The sequence below is a fragment of the Rhinoderma darwinii genome, chromosome 4 (assembly GCF_050947455.1).
Source record: "Rhinoderma darwinii isolate aRhiDar2 chromosome 4, aRhiDar2.hap1, whole genome shotgun sequence".
Classification (NCBI taxonomy): domain Eukaryota; kingdom Metazoa; phylum Chordata; class Amphibia; order Anura; family Rhinodermatidae; genus Rhinoderma; species Rhinoderma darwinii.
In genome coordinates, this window is record NC_134690.1 from 104,554,606 (window position 1) to 104,573,696 (window position 19,091).

The 19,091-nt window shown below is 40.4% G+C and overlaps 1 protein-coding gene across 1 annotated transcript in view; it reads right to left on the minus strand.

Annotated features, from left to right (window-relative positions):
- Window positions 1–274: 274 nt before the first annotated feature.
- AGTR1 (angiotensin II receptor type 1) overlaps window positions 275–19,091 on the minus strand; it is an 80,136-nt gene continuing 61,319 nt past the window's right edge. The window contains exon 3 of the mRNA XM_075863990.1: window positions 275–1,950. Coding sequence (XP_075720105.1) covers window positions 828–1,913 — 1,086 coding nt within the window. The 5' untranslated portion in view covers window positions 1,914–1,950 and the 3' untranslated portion in view covers window positions 275–827. The remainder of the gene's footprint in view (window positions 1,951–19,091) is intronic.

The following is a 19,091-nucleotide window of genomic DNA, read 5'->3' on the forward strand; positions in this document are numbered from 1 at the left end:
CTGCTCTGTGCGTGCTGTGTATGTTTTCTTTCTAAGCCTGGTAAAGCCTTTCATTTTGCATCTTGCTTATGCCAATTAGAAGATGACAATACATCACAATCTGTTATCTTCAAAATTGTCAGTTTTGTATTTTCTATGAATAACATTTCATAGTATATCATTAATAATTGGGTAAGGATTCTCCATACGAGGTTTCCAGCAGCAACAATATATTGTTTTAATAAGTTTCATAGCAAGATAAAATAAATATATATATGATATATACAATCACTAAACATTATTGGCTAATAACAAAAGTTATATAAAGACATAAAAACTTTTACAATACTCTATGCAAGCCCTCAATTACTTAATGAATGTATTTTGTGGCACAGACTTCTTATTAACATACTGACAATATAAACATGAACTAATATGTGTATATTTAATCGTGTAAATTCTCACTACATAAAAATAAAATTGCTATAGAATGAAATCACTCTTTGCAGAACATGAGGTATAATTATCAATCATTAGAACATTCATCATGCATTCATTCATAGATGTTATTTAAATGATGTACACATGACTATTATGTTTGAATGTGACAAGTTGATATTGAACATATAGAACTCTTTGAAAACTGTCCTTCCATACACTCTAATACACTAATCTACATTCACTTTATACAGCAGAAGTTTTGCAACCATAGGATATGTGTTGTACTTATAGTAGACTTTTGACACTGGACAGGAGTCGTCATTGAATTAACCCAACTGAAAATTAATTTCAAGGCTCAGTGGCCAATTGTGCTGACTCTTAATCCTTAAATTGTAGGAATCACCATTCTAAGTATTTCCAGTATGTTGTTCTTCATGTTCACTCAAATGCAATGTGTTTTTGACTGAGGCACTGTGTTGATCCGATGGTCGATATGAAAAAGTACTCATCTTTGTGTTCAGACTTGTATGTGTCCTAAGTTTTGGTGGTATGTTTTTCACAAGTTGCAGGAAGTGTTTCCTGAAATTCTTTCCAAAAAACCCATACAAAAAAGGGTTTAAACAGCTGTTGAAGTAGGCAATACAAATAGTGATAGGCATCCCCGTGTCAACTATGTCTACAAAATGACAGTTTTCTATTATCTCCAACTGAATCAAAATATCCAAGAAGGTAAATATTTGATGTGGAAGCCAGCAGAAGAAGAATACCAGAACAATGGCCACAATCATCTTAAATATATCATCATTCCTAGTCTTGCCCCTCTGACCATGGAAGGTGGCTTTCAATGTCTTGCCAATTAATGTGTAACTTGTTAAGATGATCAAAAAGGGAACAAAGAATCCAAGAACATTCTTTGTTATGTTCATCCCGATCAAAAGTGTTTGTGAAGAGTTGGCTGGATAGTAAAAAGCACACACTGTTATGTTCTCTTTAAGGGGTACTATTGTACGATAGATAAAAGTGGGTAGGCTTGCCAGACATGCGATGATCCATATAGAAATACAAATGATCTTGCCAACCATTATTGTTCGTCGAATGCGAGATATCATAGGATGGACAATGGCTATATAGCGGTCAATGCTGAGACATGTAAGTAAAAATACGGAGGTATATAGATTAAAGGTGACTGCTGCTGCAGACAGTTTGCACAAGAAGTTGCCAAAAGGCCAGTTATAGTGCATGGCTGTGTATGCTGCCCATAATGGTAATGTCATCACAAAACACAAATCGGCAATAGCTAAATTCATTAAAAATATGCTGGCCACCGTCTTCATCTTCATATAACAGTAAATCACAATGACGACAAGACTATTCCCAAAGACTCCTATGATAAATATTGTGCTGTAGATGATTGGAACAGCAATAAATATATAACTGTGTCTTCCCGCTTTGGAACACGAAACTTCAATCTGATATGTCGACATATTCTGCATCTTGAGATTTATATGTTTTACTTCTCTTCCCTTAAACCTGAAAAATAAGGACACGTGCAAAATTAATTAATAAACCACTTTGCATTTGTAAATAGTTGAATTATATAGTGCTATCAGTATATGTTCCTTTATAACATTCTTGTTATCTTTTTCTATAATACAATGAGAAGTTGTCTAAGAGGCAAGTAGGTATATCACTCTCTAAGGCCGAGCTGTGTATCGGTGGCTTCATGGAAGCACACGTCCCTGTGGCTCTATACTATGGAACCGTAAGAAGGACCAGATTAAGGTTGATGGAGACCCCTGGGCAAAACATCTGGTGGGGGGCCACTAAAATGACATTTTTGATTAAAAGTAACAATAGCACAATTCTAAATATAAAAAAAGACAATGAAAGTTTATATCTTATTTATTGATAGGCCACATGTAGTTAGGAATTCTGGGAAGGAAAAATATAGTCTGCTTTAATTTTCTTCCATAAATCACTATTGGACATGGACATGGAGGATTTTATAAAAAAAAACAAACATAAAATTAAAAGTTATACACACTAATCATTATAACAGATGTTAGAAATTTACTGTATCGGTGCTTACCAAAAAGATCACGCTTGTTTGAGTGAATCACTATGTATATTTAATAGGCTTTATCTATTGTAAAAAATTGACCCATTATGAGTCTTTAACGGCTTAATGACCACCTATACGTGTTTTCACGGCGGCCATTAAGGGTACTTATGCCAGAGCGCCTCCATTTCACGGCAGCGCTTTGGCATAAGATAGTGCCCCTGGGAGGCGCTTAAACTCCTTGTACTCAGCTACGGAGGTAGCTGAGGCCTCTGAGCACAGACCGAGGACCGTTTTTTTGTGACCGCCGTTATTCACCGAATAACGGTGATCGCCGTCAAAACAGAGGCGGTTAGTGCTCTCTCTTCTCTCACAGAATATATTCTGTGAGAGAAGAGAGAAATAGTAAAAATAAGAGCCAGCACTCCCTAACAGCCTCCCCCGATCACCCCCTCCCCCTGTCCCTGGTAATTAAAATGGCGCACGCATGTGCCGTTTGCATATTGCCAATGCGTCATGTGGCAGCATATGGCAAATGGTAATAGTCGGGGACCAATCTCAGTGGTCCCTGCTGACATGGTCACTGTGATATACCTATCACAGTGATCTATGTCAGTATATTTACCAAATACAGCCAGGACATGGGATTTGTCATCCTCCCTCCTCACTGTAGTTGATCTGTGAGAGGAGAGAGAGACTCTAACCAAATCCTCAGCTGTATAAAGTGAAGTGAAGAAAAAATTACACAAACTTTTCAAGTCTGGCCCCCTGATCACCCCAAGTGATCAGTACGTTTTCTGGCATCGTCAGGTTAGTCCCTGGTGTTAGCCAGTTTTATGTAATTTTTTTGTGTGCTGGTTTTAGGAATGTATTTATTTACTTAGTGATAGGCAGGGTATCCTTTTTTTTTTTCCTTTGTTGGAAAAAAAACACAAAAAAAAATACAAAAAAAACCAACAAAAAAACGTAAAAAAAAAAGTTATTAGCCTAATGGTTTCAGTTCTACCTAAATAATTGCTCTGAGAATGTATACTGCGGAGAAAGCATACACCTTGCTATGCTCCGGCAGTCCAGGTAGTGACACCAACTTTGCTTGAGAGGTAGAACTTTTTGCAGACAGTCATGACTCAAGTTCTACTTATACCTCTGGACCCCATAACCCTATGGTGATGGAATCAGTCATCACTGTCGAATTCCCAGGTGAAGGGCCTAGTGGTGTCAGGCCTAGTGGTGCAGTCCCTCCCGTGTTTTTGGATCCTAAATATGGGGTTGGTCAAAAAGCCAACTATCTGCTCCTACTGGGCATCAAGAGCTGTCCACGCTACCCTTGTATTTGCAGCAGTTATGTCCCGACACCGATATGAATCCATAATGCGCTTCATGCATTTTACCGATAACTCCCAAGTCTCCCAAAGAAATGACCCAGGCTGCCCAGAGACAATTGGCACATCCGGCAAAATTGTGTGGGACTTAATGTTGTCATTCCTGCACCAAGGGTACCACGTCCACACTGATCATTTTTATAGTAGTGTCCCCCTTTTTAAATCCCTCCATGCTGCAAATACAGGGGCCTGTAGGACAGTCCGTAAAAACAGGGTGGGATTTCCAAGGCAATTGGTGTCCAGACGTGTGGAAAGGGGGTCGTCATTCGCACTTGCAAGCAAGCTGTTACTTGCAGTAAAGTGGAATGACAAGAAGGACGTCTATTTGTTGTCCAGTCTGCATCCAGACACCACGGTGGCAGTTACAGAGATGGGGACCACCGTGGAAAATCGTAAGCCTGTCTGTGTGACAGACTACAATAAATTCATGGGGGGTGTAGATCTGTCGGACCAGGTGCTTCAACTTTATTTGGTGAAGCGTAAGACCAGGGCCTGGTACGAAAAGGTGGCAATCTACGTTATTCAAATTGCTACCGATAATGGGTTTGTACTGTATAAAAAAAAAACAAGGAACGCTCACCTTCCTCCAGTTCCAGGAGGAGGTTATTGAGCGTCTCCTATTTGATGCCAATGCCCCTGCACAACCCTATGAGTCTAAGGCTGTGTCGAAGAGTTGCAGAGCGCCACTTTCTTCACCCCGTCCCTTCCACCGAGATGCAAAGATATCCCCAAAGAAGGTGCCGGGTTTGCAGTAAGCACGGAAGGAGGAGGGATAGTCGCGTCTACTGCCCGATGTGCCGATCTCAGGACTCTGCAGCTACCCCTGTTTTGAAACATGCCACACAGTCTCTTTAGGAAGTAAATATTAATTTATATTTTCATTTTAGTTTGTAGTCTTTCCAAGAGGGGAGGAATTCTTTTCGGAGAGGTAGTAGAGTGTATTTTTTCAGAAAATATTTTACCCCTTTCATATTTTTGATCATTTTGTTTCTTTTGACTGCCGAACAAAACTGGTATTTTTATTAATATTTCTGATACGGGCTTGATCATAGTAATCAAGCTGTTCTAATTAATACACTCTGAGCATTACTACATTCAGGTTTTCGCAGGACCACTTGCACCCGACAATGCTTCTGGAAATACTGTTATCATTTTGGGGATTAGTGATCCTTTACTGTTCCTATAGATGGTTTTGGACACTGCCCCTTTATATATACTTTAACCGATTAGTTGTTTTGTGCACATAGCAGTTCCTACCTTGCCGGGCAGGGGCCTGTTATGGTGTACCCCGTCACTTGGCACGTTCGTCCCTCATATAGGGATTGATGGAACTAAAGAGATGTTGTACAACCAGTCAAAAAAAAAACAAACCTTGTCTTGACAGCCCTGCAGGTGTTCTTCTATCTAGTGAACAGACTCGAGTTTGCAGCATAGTTGCATAAATTTTAAAGATATTGCCCATCACTACAGTACAGTTTATTTTTTACACAATGACATCATAATGGCACAGATGGGGGACAACTGCTTTTTTAGCAAGTACAGGGAAATACGTATATAGCGAGACGCATCCATTATGAATACACGGCTTCATTTCTCTTTTGTATGCCGCACAAATTTATTAATGTGGCATATTTCTAACAAAATAACCTGTTACCACGTGTCTCCTCTATTTCATGTGGAAATGTAATAAGAATTTGAAGAAAACATTATATACCCATAGTGTCTGAAATAATACCTAATTATTTCCTCCTTTAAAATTTGTTTTGGTCAGCATGCTCACTACACCACTAGATGAATACTTTTAGGGGTCTAGTTTTTAAAATGGGGTAATTTCTCTGTGTTTTTTTTTTTCCAGGCAGCTCAATGCCTATAAATTCATGATATGGGGCCTAAAATGTATTCAATTGTGCCCTGAAAGCCAAAGGGTGCTCCCTCTCTTTTTGGCTCAGCCACACATCTAATAAGCAGATTGAGGACACAAAGGGTATTTTTGAACACAGAAGAAACAGGGTGATAGATTTTGGGGTTTATTTCTTCATTCTCATGTTTGCTTTACAAAGAAATGTGTCTTTGCAATGACACATTTGTGAAAAATGTGGAATTTTATTTTTTTCCACCTGCTTTGCATTAAATTTAGCAAAAAACGGTGGGGTCAAAATACTCACTACACCCCTAGATAAATATCTTAAAGGGTCTAGTTTTCTAAATGTGGTAATTTCTGGGGATGTTCTATCGTTCTGGCAGCTCAAAGCCTCTCCAAACATGCAGTGGGGCCTAAAACATTTTCAAGAAAATATGTGTCCTGAAAGACTCCAGGTGCACCCTATGTTTTGGGCCCTGCCGTGTATCCAGGCAGCATATTAGGGCCACAATGGGGGTATTTTTGAAAACAGGAGAAACAGGGTGATAGAATTTGAGGTGCGTTTCTTCATTCTCATGTTTGCTTTACAAAGAAATCTGTCTTTACAATGACACATTTGTGAAAAAAGTGGAATTTTATTTTTTTTCACCTGCGTTGCATGAATTCTTACAAAACAATTGTGTGGTCAAAATACTCACTACACCCCTAGATAAATACCTTAAGAGGTGTAGTTTTCAAATTGGGGTCATTTGTGGGGGTTTCTATCATTCTGACACCTATGAGGCCCCGACAACCTGGCTTGGTGCAGGAAAACAAAATGTACTTCAAAATTTATAAAATTATTATAAAATTTGTAAGTCTTTTAAATTGCTCAAAATTTATTTGATTTTTTCAAAAGTGCTGCTAAAAGTAAAGAGATGGGAATATATATTTAATAAAAAACAATTGTACGGTATGTATGTTTGTACATATGTGACATATTGGAGTTCAAAATAGGGAAAAAATGTAATTTTGACAAAATGTCATCAATTTCTGCATTTTTTTTAAACTAATTTGAGCAAATCGTACCCGTCTACTTTTACCACTAAAATAAAGTACAACATGTGACGAAAAAACAATGTCAGAATTACTTGGATATGCAAAACTATTGCAGAGTTATTCTCTGATAAAGTCAGACATACCAGATTTGACAAATCTGGCTTCGTCACTAAGGGGTTAAGCCCCCTCTATGCAATGCAATATGATGGACAACAAGTGTATTTCTGTATAGACTAGCCCCAATAGAGACTGATACATGTGTTGAGCTCTTTGCAATGTAAAATGATGGACAATAAGTGCATCTTTACACAAATTATTCTTTCTAATTTTTTTTCTTAAAGGTATATCATGTACCATTTCCTATTGGGGCTAGTCTGTACAGAAATGCACTTGTTTCCACCATAGTACTTGCGTAGCAGTAATGTGAAAGACAACAAGTAACAGTTGTACTGACAGTCACAGTCAGGGCTATCCGTATGAACTTAGAAGAAAACAGAGGTATAGTAGGGTCCCATAGAAATCTATGGGTGCTGTGTTTTGGGTTTGTACAACTCACAGGTTGTCTAGAAGTTTAATCGACCAATGAGGACAGTTTTTGTTTCACAGATGACAAACTGTCCAATGCTGTCAGTGCGATGTATTCTGCAAAAATATGTAGCCTTTCAGTGGGAACCAATAAAGAGAAACTCAAATATAGTTTCCCGTTGTCCTTTAGACTCCCAATGAATATCCTAAAGAAGCAAAGAGCTGGCTAGACTGACTAGCAACAGGTAGAGGTGGCCACAGTAAGGCTGCACAAGATCCAGCGTGGTCATATTCCATACTGTCTGAAGTACCGGCAGCGCATAGTACCACAAGCATTTCCTTAGATGGTGATCAGTTCATAGCCAAGAGTCACTGAGATTGGAGTTCTCCAGTATACCATTGCTGTTTGTAGTTTCTAGGGAAGGCTCTATAATCCTCCTAATCGAGAAGCTAATTATTATGGTACTTAGCCTGGGTTGAGATATCGGTGATATATGTTTGACCCCGGTGCCAAATTTCGTCACATGGCATAAAAAACATTCACAAACTGTTGCAGTGCTAGTTAAACCAATAAATTGCTGGAGCTATAAAGTAAACGGACAGCGTATTAAGACAGGGTGGACATACCATATGTGCAACCTGTGCAGCTGAATAGGGGCCCAGTAGACAAGGGGTCTCAATCCGACCATGTGAGGAAAATAACAGTGCTTGTTTTTGCCTTCTAGATAGTTACAAGACACTGTACGGAGAGCGGACGTTATTATCCCTGCACATTCTACAATCATTGTCTGCCCTGTTTTCAGTTGCAAGAAAAAGTAAGTGAACCCATTGGAATTACCTGGATTTCTGTATTGATCACTAATAAAATGTGGTCTGATTGTTATCTGCTGTAGGTCAAAATTATAGACAAACACAATCTAGCTATGCAGTCACCTCCACCAAATATTTCCTGTAGCTTAAAATCAGATTTGCACAACGTTAAGGAGGAATTTTGGACCATTTCTTCCTAGGGATGTGTTTCAGTTTGTGACTATTTCTGGGAGGCCTTGTGTGCACAGTCCTCTCCAGGTCATGCCACAGCATCTCGATGGGGGCCATTTCAAAACACAAATCTTCTTTTTCAACTATTCTTTAGTTAATTTACTTCTGTGCATTGGGTCATTATCTTGTGCCATCACCCACAGTCTCCTCAGCTTGAGGTTATGGACTGCTGCCCTTACATTCTTCCATATAATGTTTTTATACACCGTTGTATTTATTGTTCCTTCAATGATTGCAAAGTGTCCAGGCCCTGAGGCTGCAAATCAGCGCCAAATCATGATGCTTACTTCACCATGCTTTACAGTTGAGATGAGGTTTTGGTGTTGATGTGCAGTGTTCTTTATCTTCCAAACATAGTGTTGTGCATTTGTGCTAATAAGTTCCACTTTTGTCTCATCTGTCCAAGAACATTTTCCCAGAAGCATTGTGGAACATCCAGGCGGTCTTGGGTAGCAATTGTTTTTTTGGGGCAGCAGCTGCTTCCTTCGTGTCCTTCCATAAACACCATTCTTGTTCAATGTTTTTCTAATAGTGGACACATAAACATAGGTCTTTGCAGTTGGGTTCTCACACCTTTCAGGATTGCCAGTTGTGCTCTTGGCGTGATCCTAACAGGACACACACTCCTAGGGTTTGAATTTTCTCAATTTATAGATAATTTGTTTAACTGTGGATAGCTGTACACACAGGTCTTTAGCAATATAAAGTACAGTTAAGTTCACCGGTCAGACGGCACTGGTAACAGTCCAATATCATTCAGTATGGACACTCTCCCAGAAAAATGCAGTGGACAACTCGCAATCCAATGAGGGTGTGGATGGTAATTCTTATCCCTGTAGTCCCACAGAGCTCCATATCGTCTCTCGATGTTCAAAGAACTCCTGGTAGGAAAAGGATCTTATGTCTCTAATAGATGGAAAAAGATTGCTCCCCGCCAAGTTTAATCCCTACTCACAGAAGTAACAAGAAATAAAAGCATCAAGGTAAGTAAAAATCTTTAAAATTTCTAGGCGACACGCCAAACACTCTCGCCCGACCCTGGGTTTCGCCCTTCCGGCTTCCTCTGGGGCATCTAAGTCTTTAGCAATGCTTTTATGGCCTTTTCCATCTTCAGGCGCCTCTATAACATGTCTTCTGAGGTCTTTTGAAAGTTGTATGCCTCAAGGAATGGTTCACACTAACCAAGGTTTCTTGAGAAGAACAGATTTGTCAGTAACCAGGCATAGTGTGTCTTTAATGGGCTAAGCACCTGTGAAACCCACACTTTCAATCTTATCTCCTTAATTGAAACACCTGTTCCAATTAGCTCTTGGAGAAGTCAATTAACACTTACTTTTTCTCCCTTTAATGTACATGTTTACTCAATGTGCTCAATAAGAGACATGAACAGTACAACTAGTTTAGTAAGATTGTATTTGTCTATGGTTGTGAATAAGATAACAATCAGACCACATTTTGTTAGTAATCAATGCAGAAATCCAAGTAATTTCAAAGGGTTCACTAACCTTTTCTTGCAAATGTAATAATGCTGAATAAATGCTTGTGCTATTATTTTCCATTTGTGAATAACCACTGATGTCTCTAAAGAGAAGGCTGTAGTGTAATTAATGAACATCACCCTATAATATTGACTACATTACTCATATAAATGAATATTTTATTTTATTTTCATTTAGGAAGACACTTAGATTCAGTGCATATTATTACAATTATATAATTGTCCATTAAATCAGTAGGCTAGGAAATAGGATACTTTATTTAAATGTCACCTTACTTTGATATTCGAGCAAAGATGAGAAATATTAATATTTGTTTGCTAATTTACAGAATAATTAAGTTGCACTTTTGTATCTCACAATATTTCTTGCTCTACAATCACAGATGCTGTTTAATTGTATAATAATGTTATCCATAACTATATTGCTATGGCCTATGACACATAAAGCATTGCTGATTTTTTAGCTTAACCTTATCAGGACTTAAAAATGCTAATTATAGAGCAGCAAAAGCGCACAGGTCTTCAGTTTCCAGATCTCTGCTTGAGAAACAACAGTTATTGAAACAGCTGGCAAAACTTATTTTCTTACATGTAACAGGTAAATGTCATTTTCAAAAATAAAGCTAATGTCTTCCAATAAGCTCCCTGTTTTTTCAGGACATATTGCAAGAGTACAATAGTGTCTTTGGTGGAGTGTAATATATATGTTTTATGCAATTTTATGGACTCAAAATCAATAAAAACTTTACTCCCTGTAGCAAATACTATATGCAAGAGCAGCCATGAAGTAAGTCCGGTGGCGTCGCCAGCACCGGAGGGGGCCCCGGTGTAGCTACAGCCACATTCACTTGTATATGCATCAGCGGGACGCAAATCCAAATGAACAATATAGGCTGCAGGCGTTAGACTCTCTGCACAGGCCGGCGTGATGACGTCACGCTGGTCTGCGCAGTCGTCTGTCACAGGAACAGGGCAAGGTAAGTACAATATTATTTTGTTTTGGGGTGCTGTGTGGCTCTATATACAAGGGGGGATGTCTGTGCAGTACTATATACAAGGGGGGGATGCTGTGCAGCACTATATACAAGGGGGGAGCGCTGTATAGCACTATATGCAAGGGGGGAATGCTGTGTAGCACTCTATACAAGGGGGGAACGCTGTGTAGCACTATATACAAGTGGGAGTGCTGTGTACCATTATATACAAGGGGGAGCGCTGTGTTGCACAATATACAAGGGGGGAACGCTGTGTGACACTATATACAAGGGGGAGTGCTGTGTAGCACTATATACAAAGGGGGCTGTGTAGCACTATATACAATGGGGGCTGTGTAGCACTATATACAATGGGGGAGCTGTATAGCATTATATACAAGAGGGAGTGCTGTGTAGCATTATATACAAGGGGGCTGTGTAACACTATATACAAGGGGGGCTGTGTAGCACTATATACAAAGGGGGCTGTGTAGCACTATATACAATGGGGGAGCTGTATAGCATTATATACAAGGGGGAGCGCTGTGTAGCACTATATACAAGGGGGTGAGCGCTGTGTAGCACTATATACAAGGGGGGAGCACTATGTAGCACTATATACAAGGGGGGGAAGTGATGTGTTGCACTATATACAAGGGGGAGCGCTGTGTAGCACTATATACAAGGGAAGGTTTTCTGGCACTATATACAAGGGGGGCTGAGTGGCACTTTATACAAGGGGGCTGTGTAACAATATATACAAGGGAAGGGGCTCTGTGTGGCACTGTATACAAGGGGCGCTGTGGCACTTTCTTCAAGAGGGGGGGCTGTGTGGCACTATATTCAAGGGGGGCTGTGTGACACTATATACAAGGGGGGCTGTGTGGCACTATATAAAATGTGGTCTGTGTGGCACCCTATACAAGGGGGTGGTGTGGCACTATTTACAAGAGGGGGAGTGCAGTGTGGCGCTATCTAAAGGGGGCTGTGTGGCGCAATCTACAGGTGGCTGTGTGTGGCGCTATCTACAGGGGGTGTGTGTGGCGCTATCTACAGGGATGTGTGCCGCTATCTGCAGGGGTTCTGTGTGGCGCTAGCTACTGGGGGTCTGTGTGGCACTATATACAGGGGGCGTGTGGCGCTACCTACAGGAAGTGTGTGGCGCTATCTACAGGGGGAACTGTGTGTGTGGTGCTTTACTTTACAGTGTTTGACACAATTATATTCAGGGGCACAGTGTTTGGTAGTATTTTATGCAGGGGCACAGTGTATGGTGCTATTATATTTAGGGGCACAGTGTGTGGCACCATGATATTTTTATCTTCGTTTATAGGTGTGGAAATGTTGGAAAAGTGAGTAACCGAAGACATCTAAGCAGCAAATTTCGCAAAATTGGGTCTTGGCTGGGAGAAGTCATCATGAAGTCTGGACCAGATGGAGAAGAAAAGGGGGAAAAAAACTACTAGAATCCGAGAAGTTGTCACCTGTGAGTCACTGGATTTATAGAGAATCTGTCACCTCTCCTGACATGTTTATAATGGGAAATCCTTGTATTTCGCAAAAAAGTATTTGCGCAGTCCAGGACTGATAGACAAATGGTTGTTACTATTCCTCTTGTCAAGAGGATGTGTCCCTACACAGTGTGATACCGTCAGTATGTAGGGACACAGCCCTCAACAAGAGGAATCGTAACACCCGTTTGTTAATGCTTGCACAAAATTGCAGTGTTAATAGATATGGCGCCGCGGCGGTGGAGAAGGGGGGCGCAAGTTTGGGCAACAGACCAGGGCCTATGTATATATATATAAATGTATAGACATACATGTGGGGGTGGTGACTGCCTCCATTTTTGGTTGTGCACTCCTACCATTCTGCCCAAGGGTGCTTTTAATTAGAGTAAAGCTGGTCCGTACCTACCCCGAGTACATACTGCAGGCTCAGCCCCAGAAGAGAGGTGTAGTTTCAGGTTAGGGACTAACTTAAAAGAGGTTGTCTTGTTGTAGAAGGTGGGCTCACACAATTTGATGAAAATGTGCACTAAGAACCTCACATTTGTAAGTAAACGTAACAGTAATGCAAATTTTACTAGATACAGTGCAGTAGGTAGTCTTCGTGTATGTTCACACGCTAAACTAAAAACGTCTGTAAAATACGGAGCTGTTTTCAAGGGAAAACTGCCTCTGATTTTCAGCCGTTTTTAAAGCATCAAGCGTTTTTTAATCCGTTTTTTTTTACGGACGTTTTTGGAGCTATTTCTCTATTGGCACATTGAAAAAACGGGTGCAAAAACGGCTCAAGAAGTGACATGCACTTCTTTTTTACGAGGTGTTTTTTTTATGCGCCGTTTTTAGAAACGGCTGCGCAAAAACGCGTCCCGTGGGAACGAAATTCAGTTTTTCCCATTGAAATCATTGGGCAGATGTTTGGAGGCGTTCAGCCCCCGTATTTTCAGCCATTTTTAGTGCGTTTTCGGCCCGAAAGATGTCTGAAAATAAGCCGTGTAAACATACCCTTAAGGTTTGCAGAGTGCTGTTGCAATGTCTTTTTTTATTTTTATGTGTATTGTTTGCAGTCACAGCGTAAGTTCACCTGCCTATTTTTCATTTTACTAGGATGTGCTGACTAACCTGACATACATATCAGCTATTAGACAGTTACCTTTGGTTCTAGTGGACACTGGGGTTTACAACAAAAACAAGAAAATCCTCTAATAGTCAAGAGGAAAGAAGGGGAAGAATAAAAGGCAGATAGCTTCCATATCCATGATCTATGTCTCTTGGATGCGATATATGTAGGTAATTTTGAAAAATGTAGTTCACACACCGACATCTGGACTACAGTGTCTGATGACATGGACTAAAATGACATATTCAAGATAACGTCACAATGATGGTCATTCTTAGAAGAGTTGTGTTTCTATCCTACCTCTCGCCATATTCCCTGTTAGGGTATTTTCACACGCAAATATAAAATACGTCTGAAATGAGGGAGCTGTTTTCAGGCGAAAACAGATCCTGAATTTCAGACGTTTTTGCAAGTGCACGCTTTTTTCGCGGCGTCCATTACGGACGTTATTGGAGCTGTTTTTTAATGGAGTCAATGAAAAACGGCTCCAATTACGCCCCAAGAAGTGACATGAGGCGGCCGTCTTTTTACATAAAAAAAAAGCCCGTCTGCACAGAACACCGTAAGACCCATTGAATTCAATGGGCAGATGTTTGCCGACGCTTTGGAGCCGTTTTTTCGGCAGTAATTGCGGGTGAAAAACTCCTGAATTACGTCCGTAAATAGGGCGTGTGAACATACCCTTAGGAGTACCTTAGGAGAAGAGGTATTATGATGTATATGGCAGTAAGTTCATGAATGCGTTTCTTTGATCAATCAGCTTCCAGCTTTCATTTTTTGGAGGCACATTTTCACATAAAAGCGGCAACCTGATTGACTACTATGAGCAACTGAACCACAGGCAGAAAAGTGAGCGCTATCTACTCATTCAAACTACTTTACATTCAGAACTAAGAATATAAGGCTCCTGCATTTCAGAGGAGACAGCATGGTCAAACAAAACCCCAAAATAAATAAAATATCCTTAAATGTGGAAATATATTAATGATTCAAAATGGATACTGACCCTTATAATAGCCGTCTCTCTATTTATATTCTAACACATTTGAGCCTTGTAATCGGTCTTGTAGATCATACACAAATGACATTACCTCTTACAAAGCCCCTGGGCTATAATTAGAATGACATACTATATAAATCCACCTATAAAACATCTCTGCTAAAACGATCAGTGTCACACATACAAGAAGACGAAATGCAGGAAATTCAATTAAGTCTGAAAGTTCACCTTTCATTCCAATTAAAGGCTTGAAAACAAATGGGAAGTAAGTGTCCCTTGGTTACATCCTACTTGATTAACGCTTTCACAAATGCTTTAATTTGAGATGAGAGCTGGAAACTAGGAGCTTTTGTTTCAACCAGTATACTCTTCACAGACTGCATTTTATGTGCTATATAATATATGTGCTATAATATATATATATATATATATATATATATATATATATATATATATATATATATATGCGTGTATGTATAAATGAAAAAATATATATTTTGTTTCTTTTATGTTGTACATATCTACAATTCAGTTGCAAAATTAATTCAGTAAAAAACAAACAGAAATAGTGAATACATTAGTATCATTATAAATGATAAACAAATATAATTTTAGATTTAGTTTCTCAATAGACAACTGGGCGTGTTTTTACTTTTGACCAAGTGGGTGTTGTAAAGAAGTGTATGAGGTTGACCAATCAGTGACCTATCTGTGACCAATCAGCCTCATACACTTCTCATTGTTCCAGCCCAGCATGATTCACAGCACAGTGTGATTGTTCAGTGAAAGAAGCTGGGCTGGAACAATGAGAAGTGTATGAAGCTGATTGGTCACTGATTGGTCAGCCTCATACACTTCTTTACAACACCCACTTGGTCAAAAGTAAAAACACGCCCAGTTGTCTATTGAGAAACTAAATCTAAAATTGTTCATAACTTGCTCAAAAATGATCATTTTTCAAAATAAAAACTACTGCTGTGATCTACATTACAGCGCCGATCAGATTATGTAGGAGATAGAGCACTTATAATCTGGTGACAGAGCCTCTTTAATACAAGTTTACACGGGAAGATGTGTGCTGTCGATAACGATGATTTTATAGCCTGCATAAACTATGTGATCAGCATTTGCTTGTTTGTCAGCTGATCACACGGGACAATAATCCTTCAGCCAAATGTTGGCTCGTGCAAATGGGCCTTAAACTACATTAGTGCACATACTACAGTCTACAGTCATACTAAAGTCTTCTATCGCATTGTTTCATGTACATAAAAAAAGTGCATACGGCTCCTTAGTAGAGAGTTCAGCGATACTGTGTGCCTCTGTGCAGGCTCCACACAGATGATGGCTCTGCTGTGTCCATGAGAGCTAAATGTTAGCAAATAATGGGCAGTGGAACTGTGAAAATGCAATCAATTAAAATCCTACAGAAATTAATAGGATGTGTTGATAGATTACTAGTACTGGTAAGCAATCCTGCAAATATGTGTCTCAACCTCCTGCATTGGAGAGTTCACCTGAAATAATATGGGTACTTTTTAAAATGTTGTAGACACATGTATGCAAAATTGTGCTTGGCCTTCTTCCATTTTCCTTTCCTCATTTTACATCACTGTGTACTTCTTCTACCTTGTAGGCAGGGACATAGATATAGTGGGTGCAGTGGTAGGGGTCGTAACCAGACGTCGGTGCTGTGAGGGGCCCAAAAAGACACCAGAATTCTAATGAACCCATAGTAGTTGTGTGCAGATTTTGTTTTGGGGCCCAGGAGCTTCAGGTTACCCCTCCTCCTAGCAGGTTTGTGTGGATTATGATTTACTCATCCGATAACTGATTATTCTCCATTTTGGAACTGTTAGGTGACCTTAATCACCCATGATATTTTAGTCCATTGGATGTAGTTGTATTATTATGTACTTATGTTACACATCCTAGGGTGACAGTAAAATGATGTGTTATACCAAATGTAACACTTCCATCTAGCTATAGTTTGCTGTATTTGATTAATTGATTCATGATTAATGAACAAGTGAAAAGAACACAAAAATATCATTAAGCTAGATTTTTTATTATGCAATTTTTCGAGCAATCATTGTATAGCTCGTCCTGTTGCTACATTTTCTGTTTCTGTGTGAGATATCAATAACCTTTTTGTTCTAGTTAAGCAGTTCATACATTTTGAATCTCGCCATCACACATTTCTTAGTTCACGTAGAAAGTAACTTTTAAATTGTATATATTTGAAGCTAGAGCAAAAAGACAAACGTGTCCTCCGAGATACACTTTTATTCAGGGTAACATATTTAAGAGGACAGTATATGTTATGGAATAACCATGTGGTTGTGTAAGGATCATTCTATGAATCAGTCTTCTGACATCTTTAGTAATATACATAGGGCCAAATTTACCTATAGGCAGAGTAGGCTCTGGAGGAAGGGATCCTACTGAAGGATGAACAGTGGGTATTTAGATTTAAATTATGTATATTATAATTATGTATATTAATTATGTCCCTTAATAGGAAACTCTGAGTTAGATGAGGGGGTCCCCTGTTCAGGAACGTCATATATTAACCAGAGTGGAGAGCGATGGGCTTACTCTACAGGATTTGTCCTGTCCCTCATTACACAGATAGCTCATTGATGTGAAAGGACATTGTGAGATGTAGTGAGACACTTTGTGATCTGTTTATCATTAGGGGACCCTTCTAAAAAGTAGGGATTGTCCAAAGTGGATGACCCCTTTAAGGTGTGACCTACTTGATGGGGGGAGTCTTAAAGAGGCTTTGTCACCACATTATAAGTGGCCTATATTGTACATGATGTGATCGGCACTGTAATGTAGATTACAGCAGTGTTTTTTATTTGGAAAAATGATCATATTTGACAGAGTTATGACCTATATTAGCTTTATGCTAATGAGTTTCTCAATGGACAACTGGGCGTGTTTTACTATATGACCAAGTGGGCGTTGTGGAGAGAAGTGTATGACGCTGACCAATCAGTGACCAATCAGCGTCATACACTTCTCTCCATTAATTTACACTGCAGATAGCTATATAGCTATATTGCTATTTGCAGTCACATAAACACACTATAATGCTACTCGTGTCATGACAATGAATATACATTACCTCCAGCCAGGACGTGATGTGTATTCATTCTCCTGACCACTTCTGTAGCGTCTATGTGATTTACAGCACAGCAGGCGTAGTCTCGCGAGATTACGCTGTAAACTGTCATTCACAGCGAGATCTCGCTGTGCTGTACAGTAAATCACACAGACGCTACAGAATTTTGAGGCAGATTTTGACCTGCCTGCATTTTTTGGTCGTGTTTTTCGCCTGAGGCCATTGAGGAACACAGGCGTAAAACGCTTTTTCTGCCTCCCAGCCGCCCGGGAAAAAACAACAACTTCAGCTGTATATTAGTGCTGATTCCGATGCGGTTTCCACATCAAAATCAGCACCAAAAAACTCTCACAAAAATTGATGGCCTATCCTCAGGATAAGGCCCTATTCACACAACCGGGTTTCCCGGCCGTGTGATGGCCGTTCAAAAAACGTCCATCACACGGCCGCAGTAGAAACAATAGACCCCAAATGGGGCTATTCACATGACCGATTTTTGGACGGGACATGCCCTATGTCTATGGGGTCGGGTAATACACGGCCATCATTTGAATGAGTTCCGAGTGACGGCCATGTCTTCCATCGCTCGCTCTCTCTCCTCCTCACAGTGCGAATTCCATTTGAGGAGGAGGAGGGTACTTTGCTGCTCCCTGTAAGAGCGGAATCACCAATCCCCGGCCACAGCTTTGGCAACACTGTGGCCAGGGATTCCGCTCCAGGAGAAGTCCCTGACTTCACTGTCCATATATGGACACAGTGACGCCAAGAACTTCTGAAGCAGAATCCCGAGCGCTGTGGCCGGGGATTATGCTCCAGGAGAAGTCCCTGCCTTCACTGTCCATATATGGACACAGTGAAGTGAGGGAATTCTCCAGGAGCAGTCCACTATAGGAAGGTAGGGGGGGGTGCCATCTATGGGGAGTGACTATGTACAAGGGGGCTGTGTAGCACTACCTACAGGGGGTCTGTGTGGCATTACCTACAGGGGAGCAGTGTGGAATTACCTACAGGGGGGCAGTGTGGTATTGCTCACAGGGGTCTGTTAGGCATTACCTACAGGGGTCTGTGTGGCATTACCCACAGGGGGCTGTGTGGCATTACGAACGGGGTGGGAGGGCTGTGTTGCACTACCTACAGGGGGTTTATGTGGCACTACCTACAAGGGGGGCTGTGTGGCACTATCTACATCGGGGCTGTGTGTGGCATTATCTACAGAGGGAAGTGTGAGGCAAAAAATTTACAAATGAAATTCATCCGATTTTAAAACGGACAGGGAAAAATAAGAATGCAAAACGGGTCAAAATCGACCATTGAAAACGGAAACACGGACCGGAACGGATGCAAAACGGCAGTTTTTTATCGGCCAACACTAGAACCCTGTCGTGTGAATAGAGCCTTAGCCATCAATATCTGGCCCATCTCCCCGCAGTCCCACCGATCAGCTGTTTTGAAGGGGCCGCGATGCTCGTATCATCGTCGCTTCCCCTTCATTTCCTTTACTGCTCACACTGTGAATCGCGGACACACTTGTAGCGGGG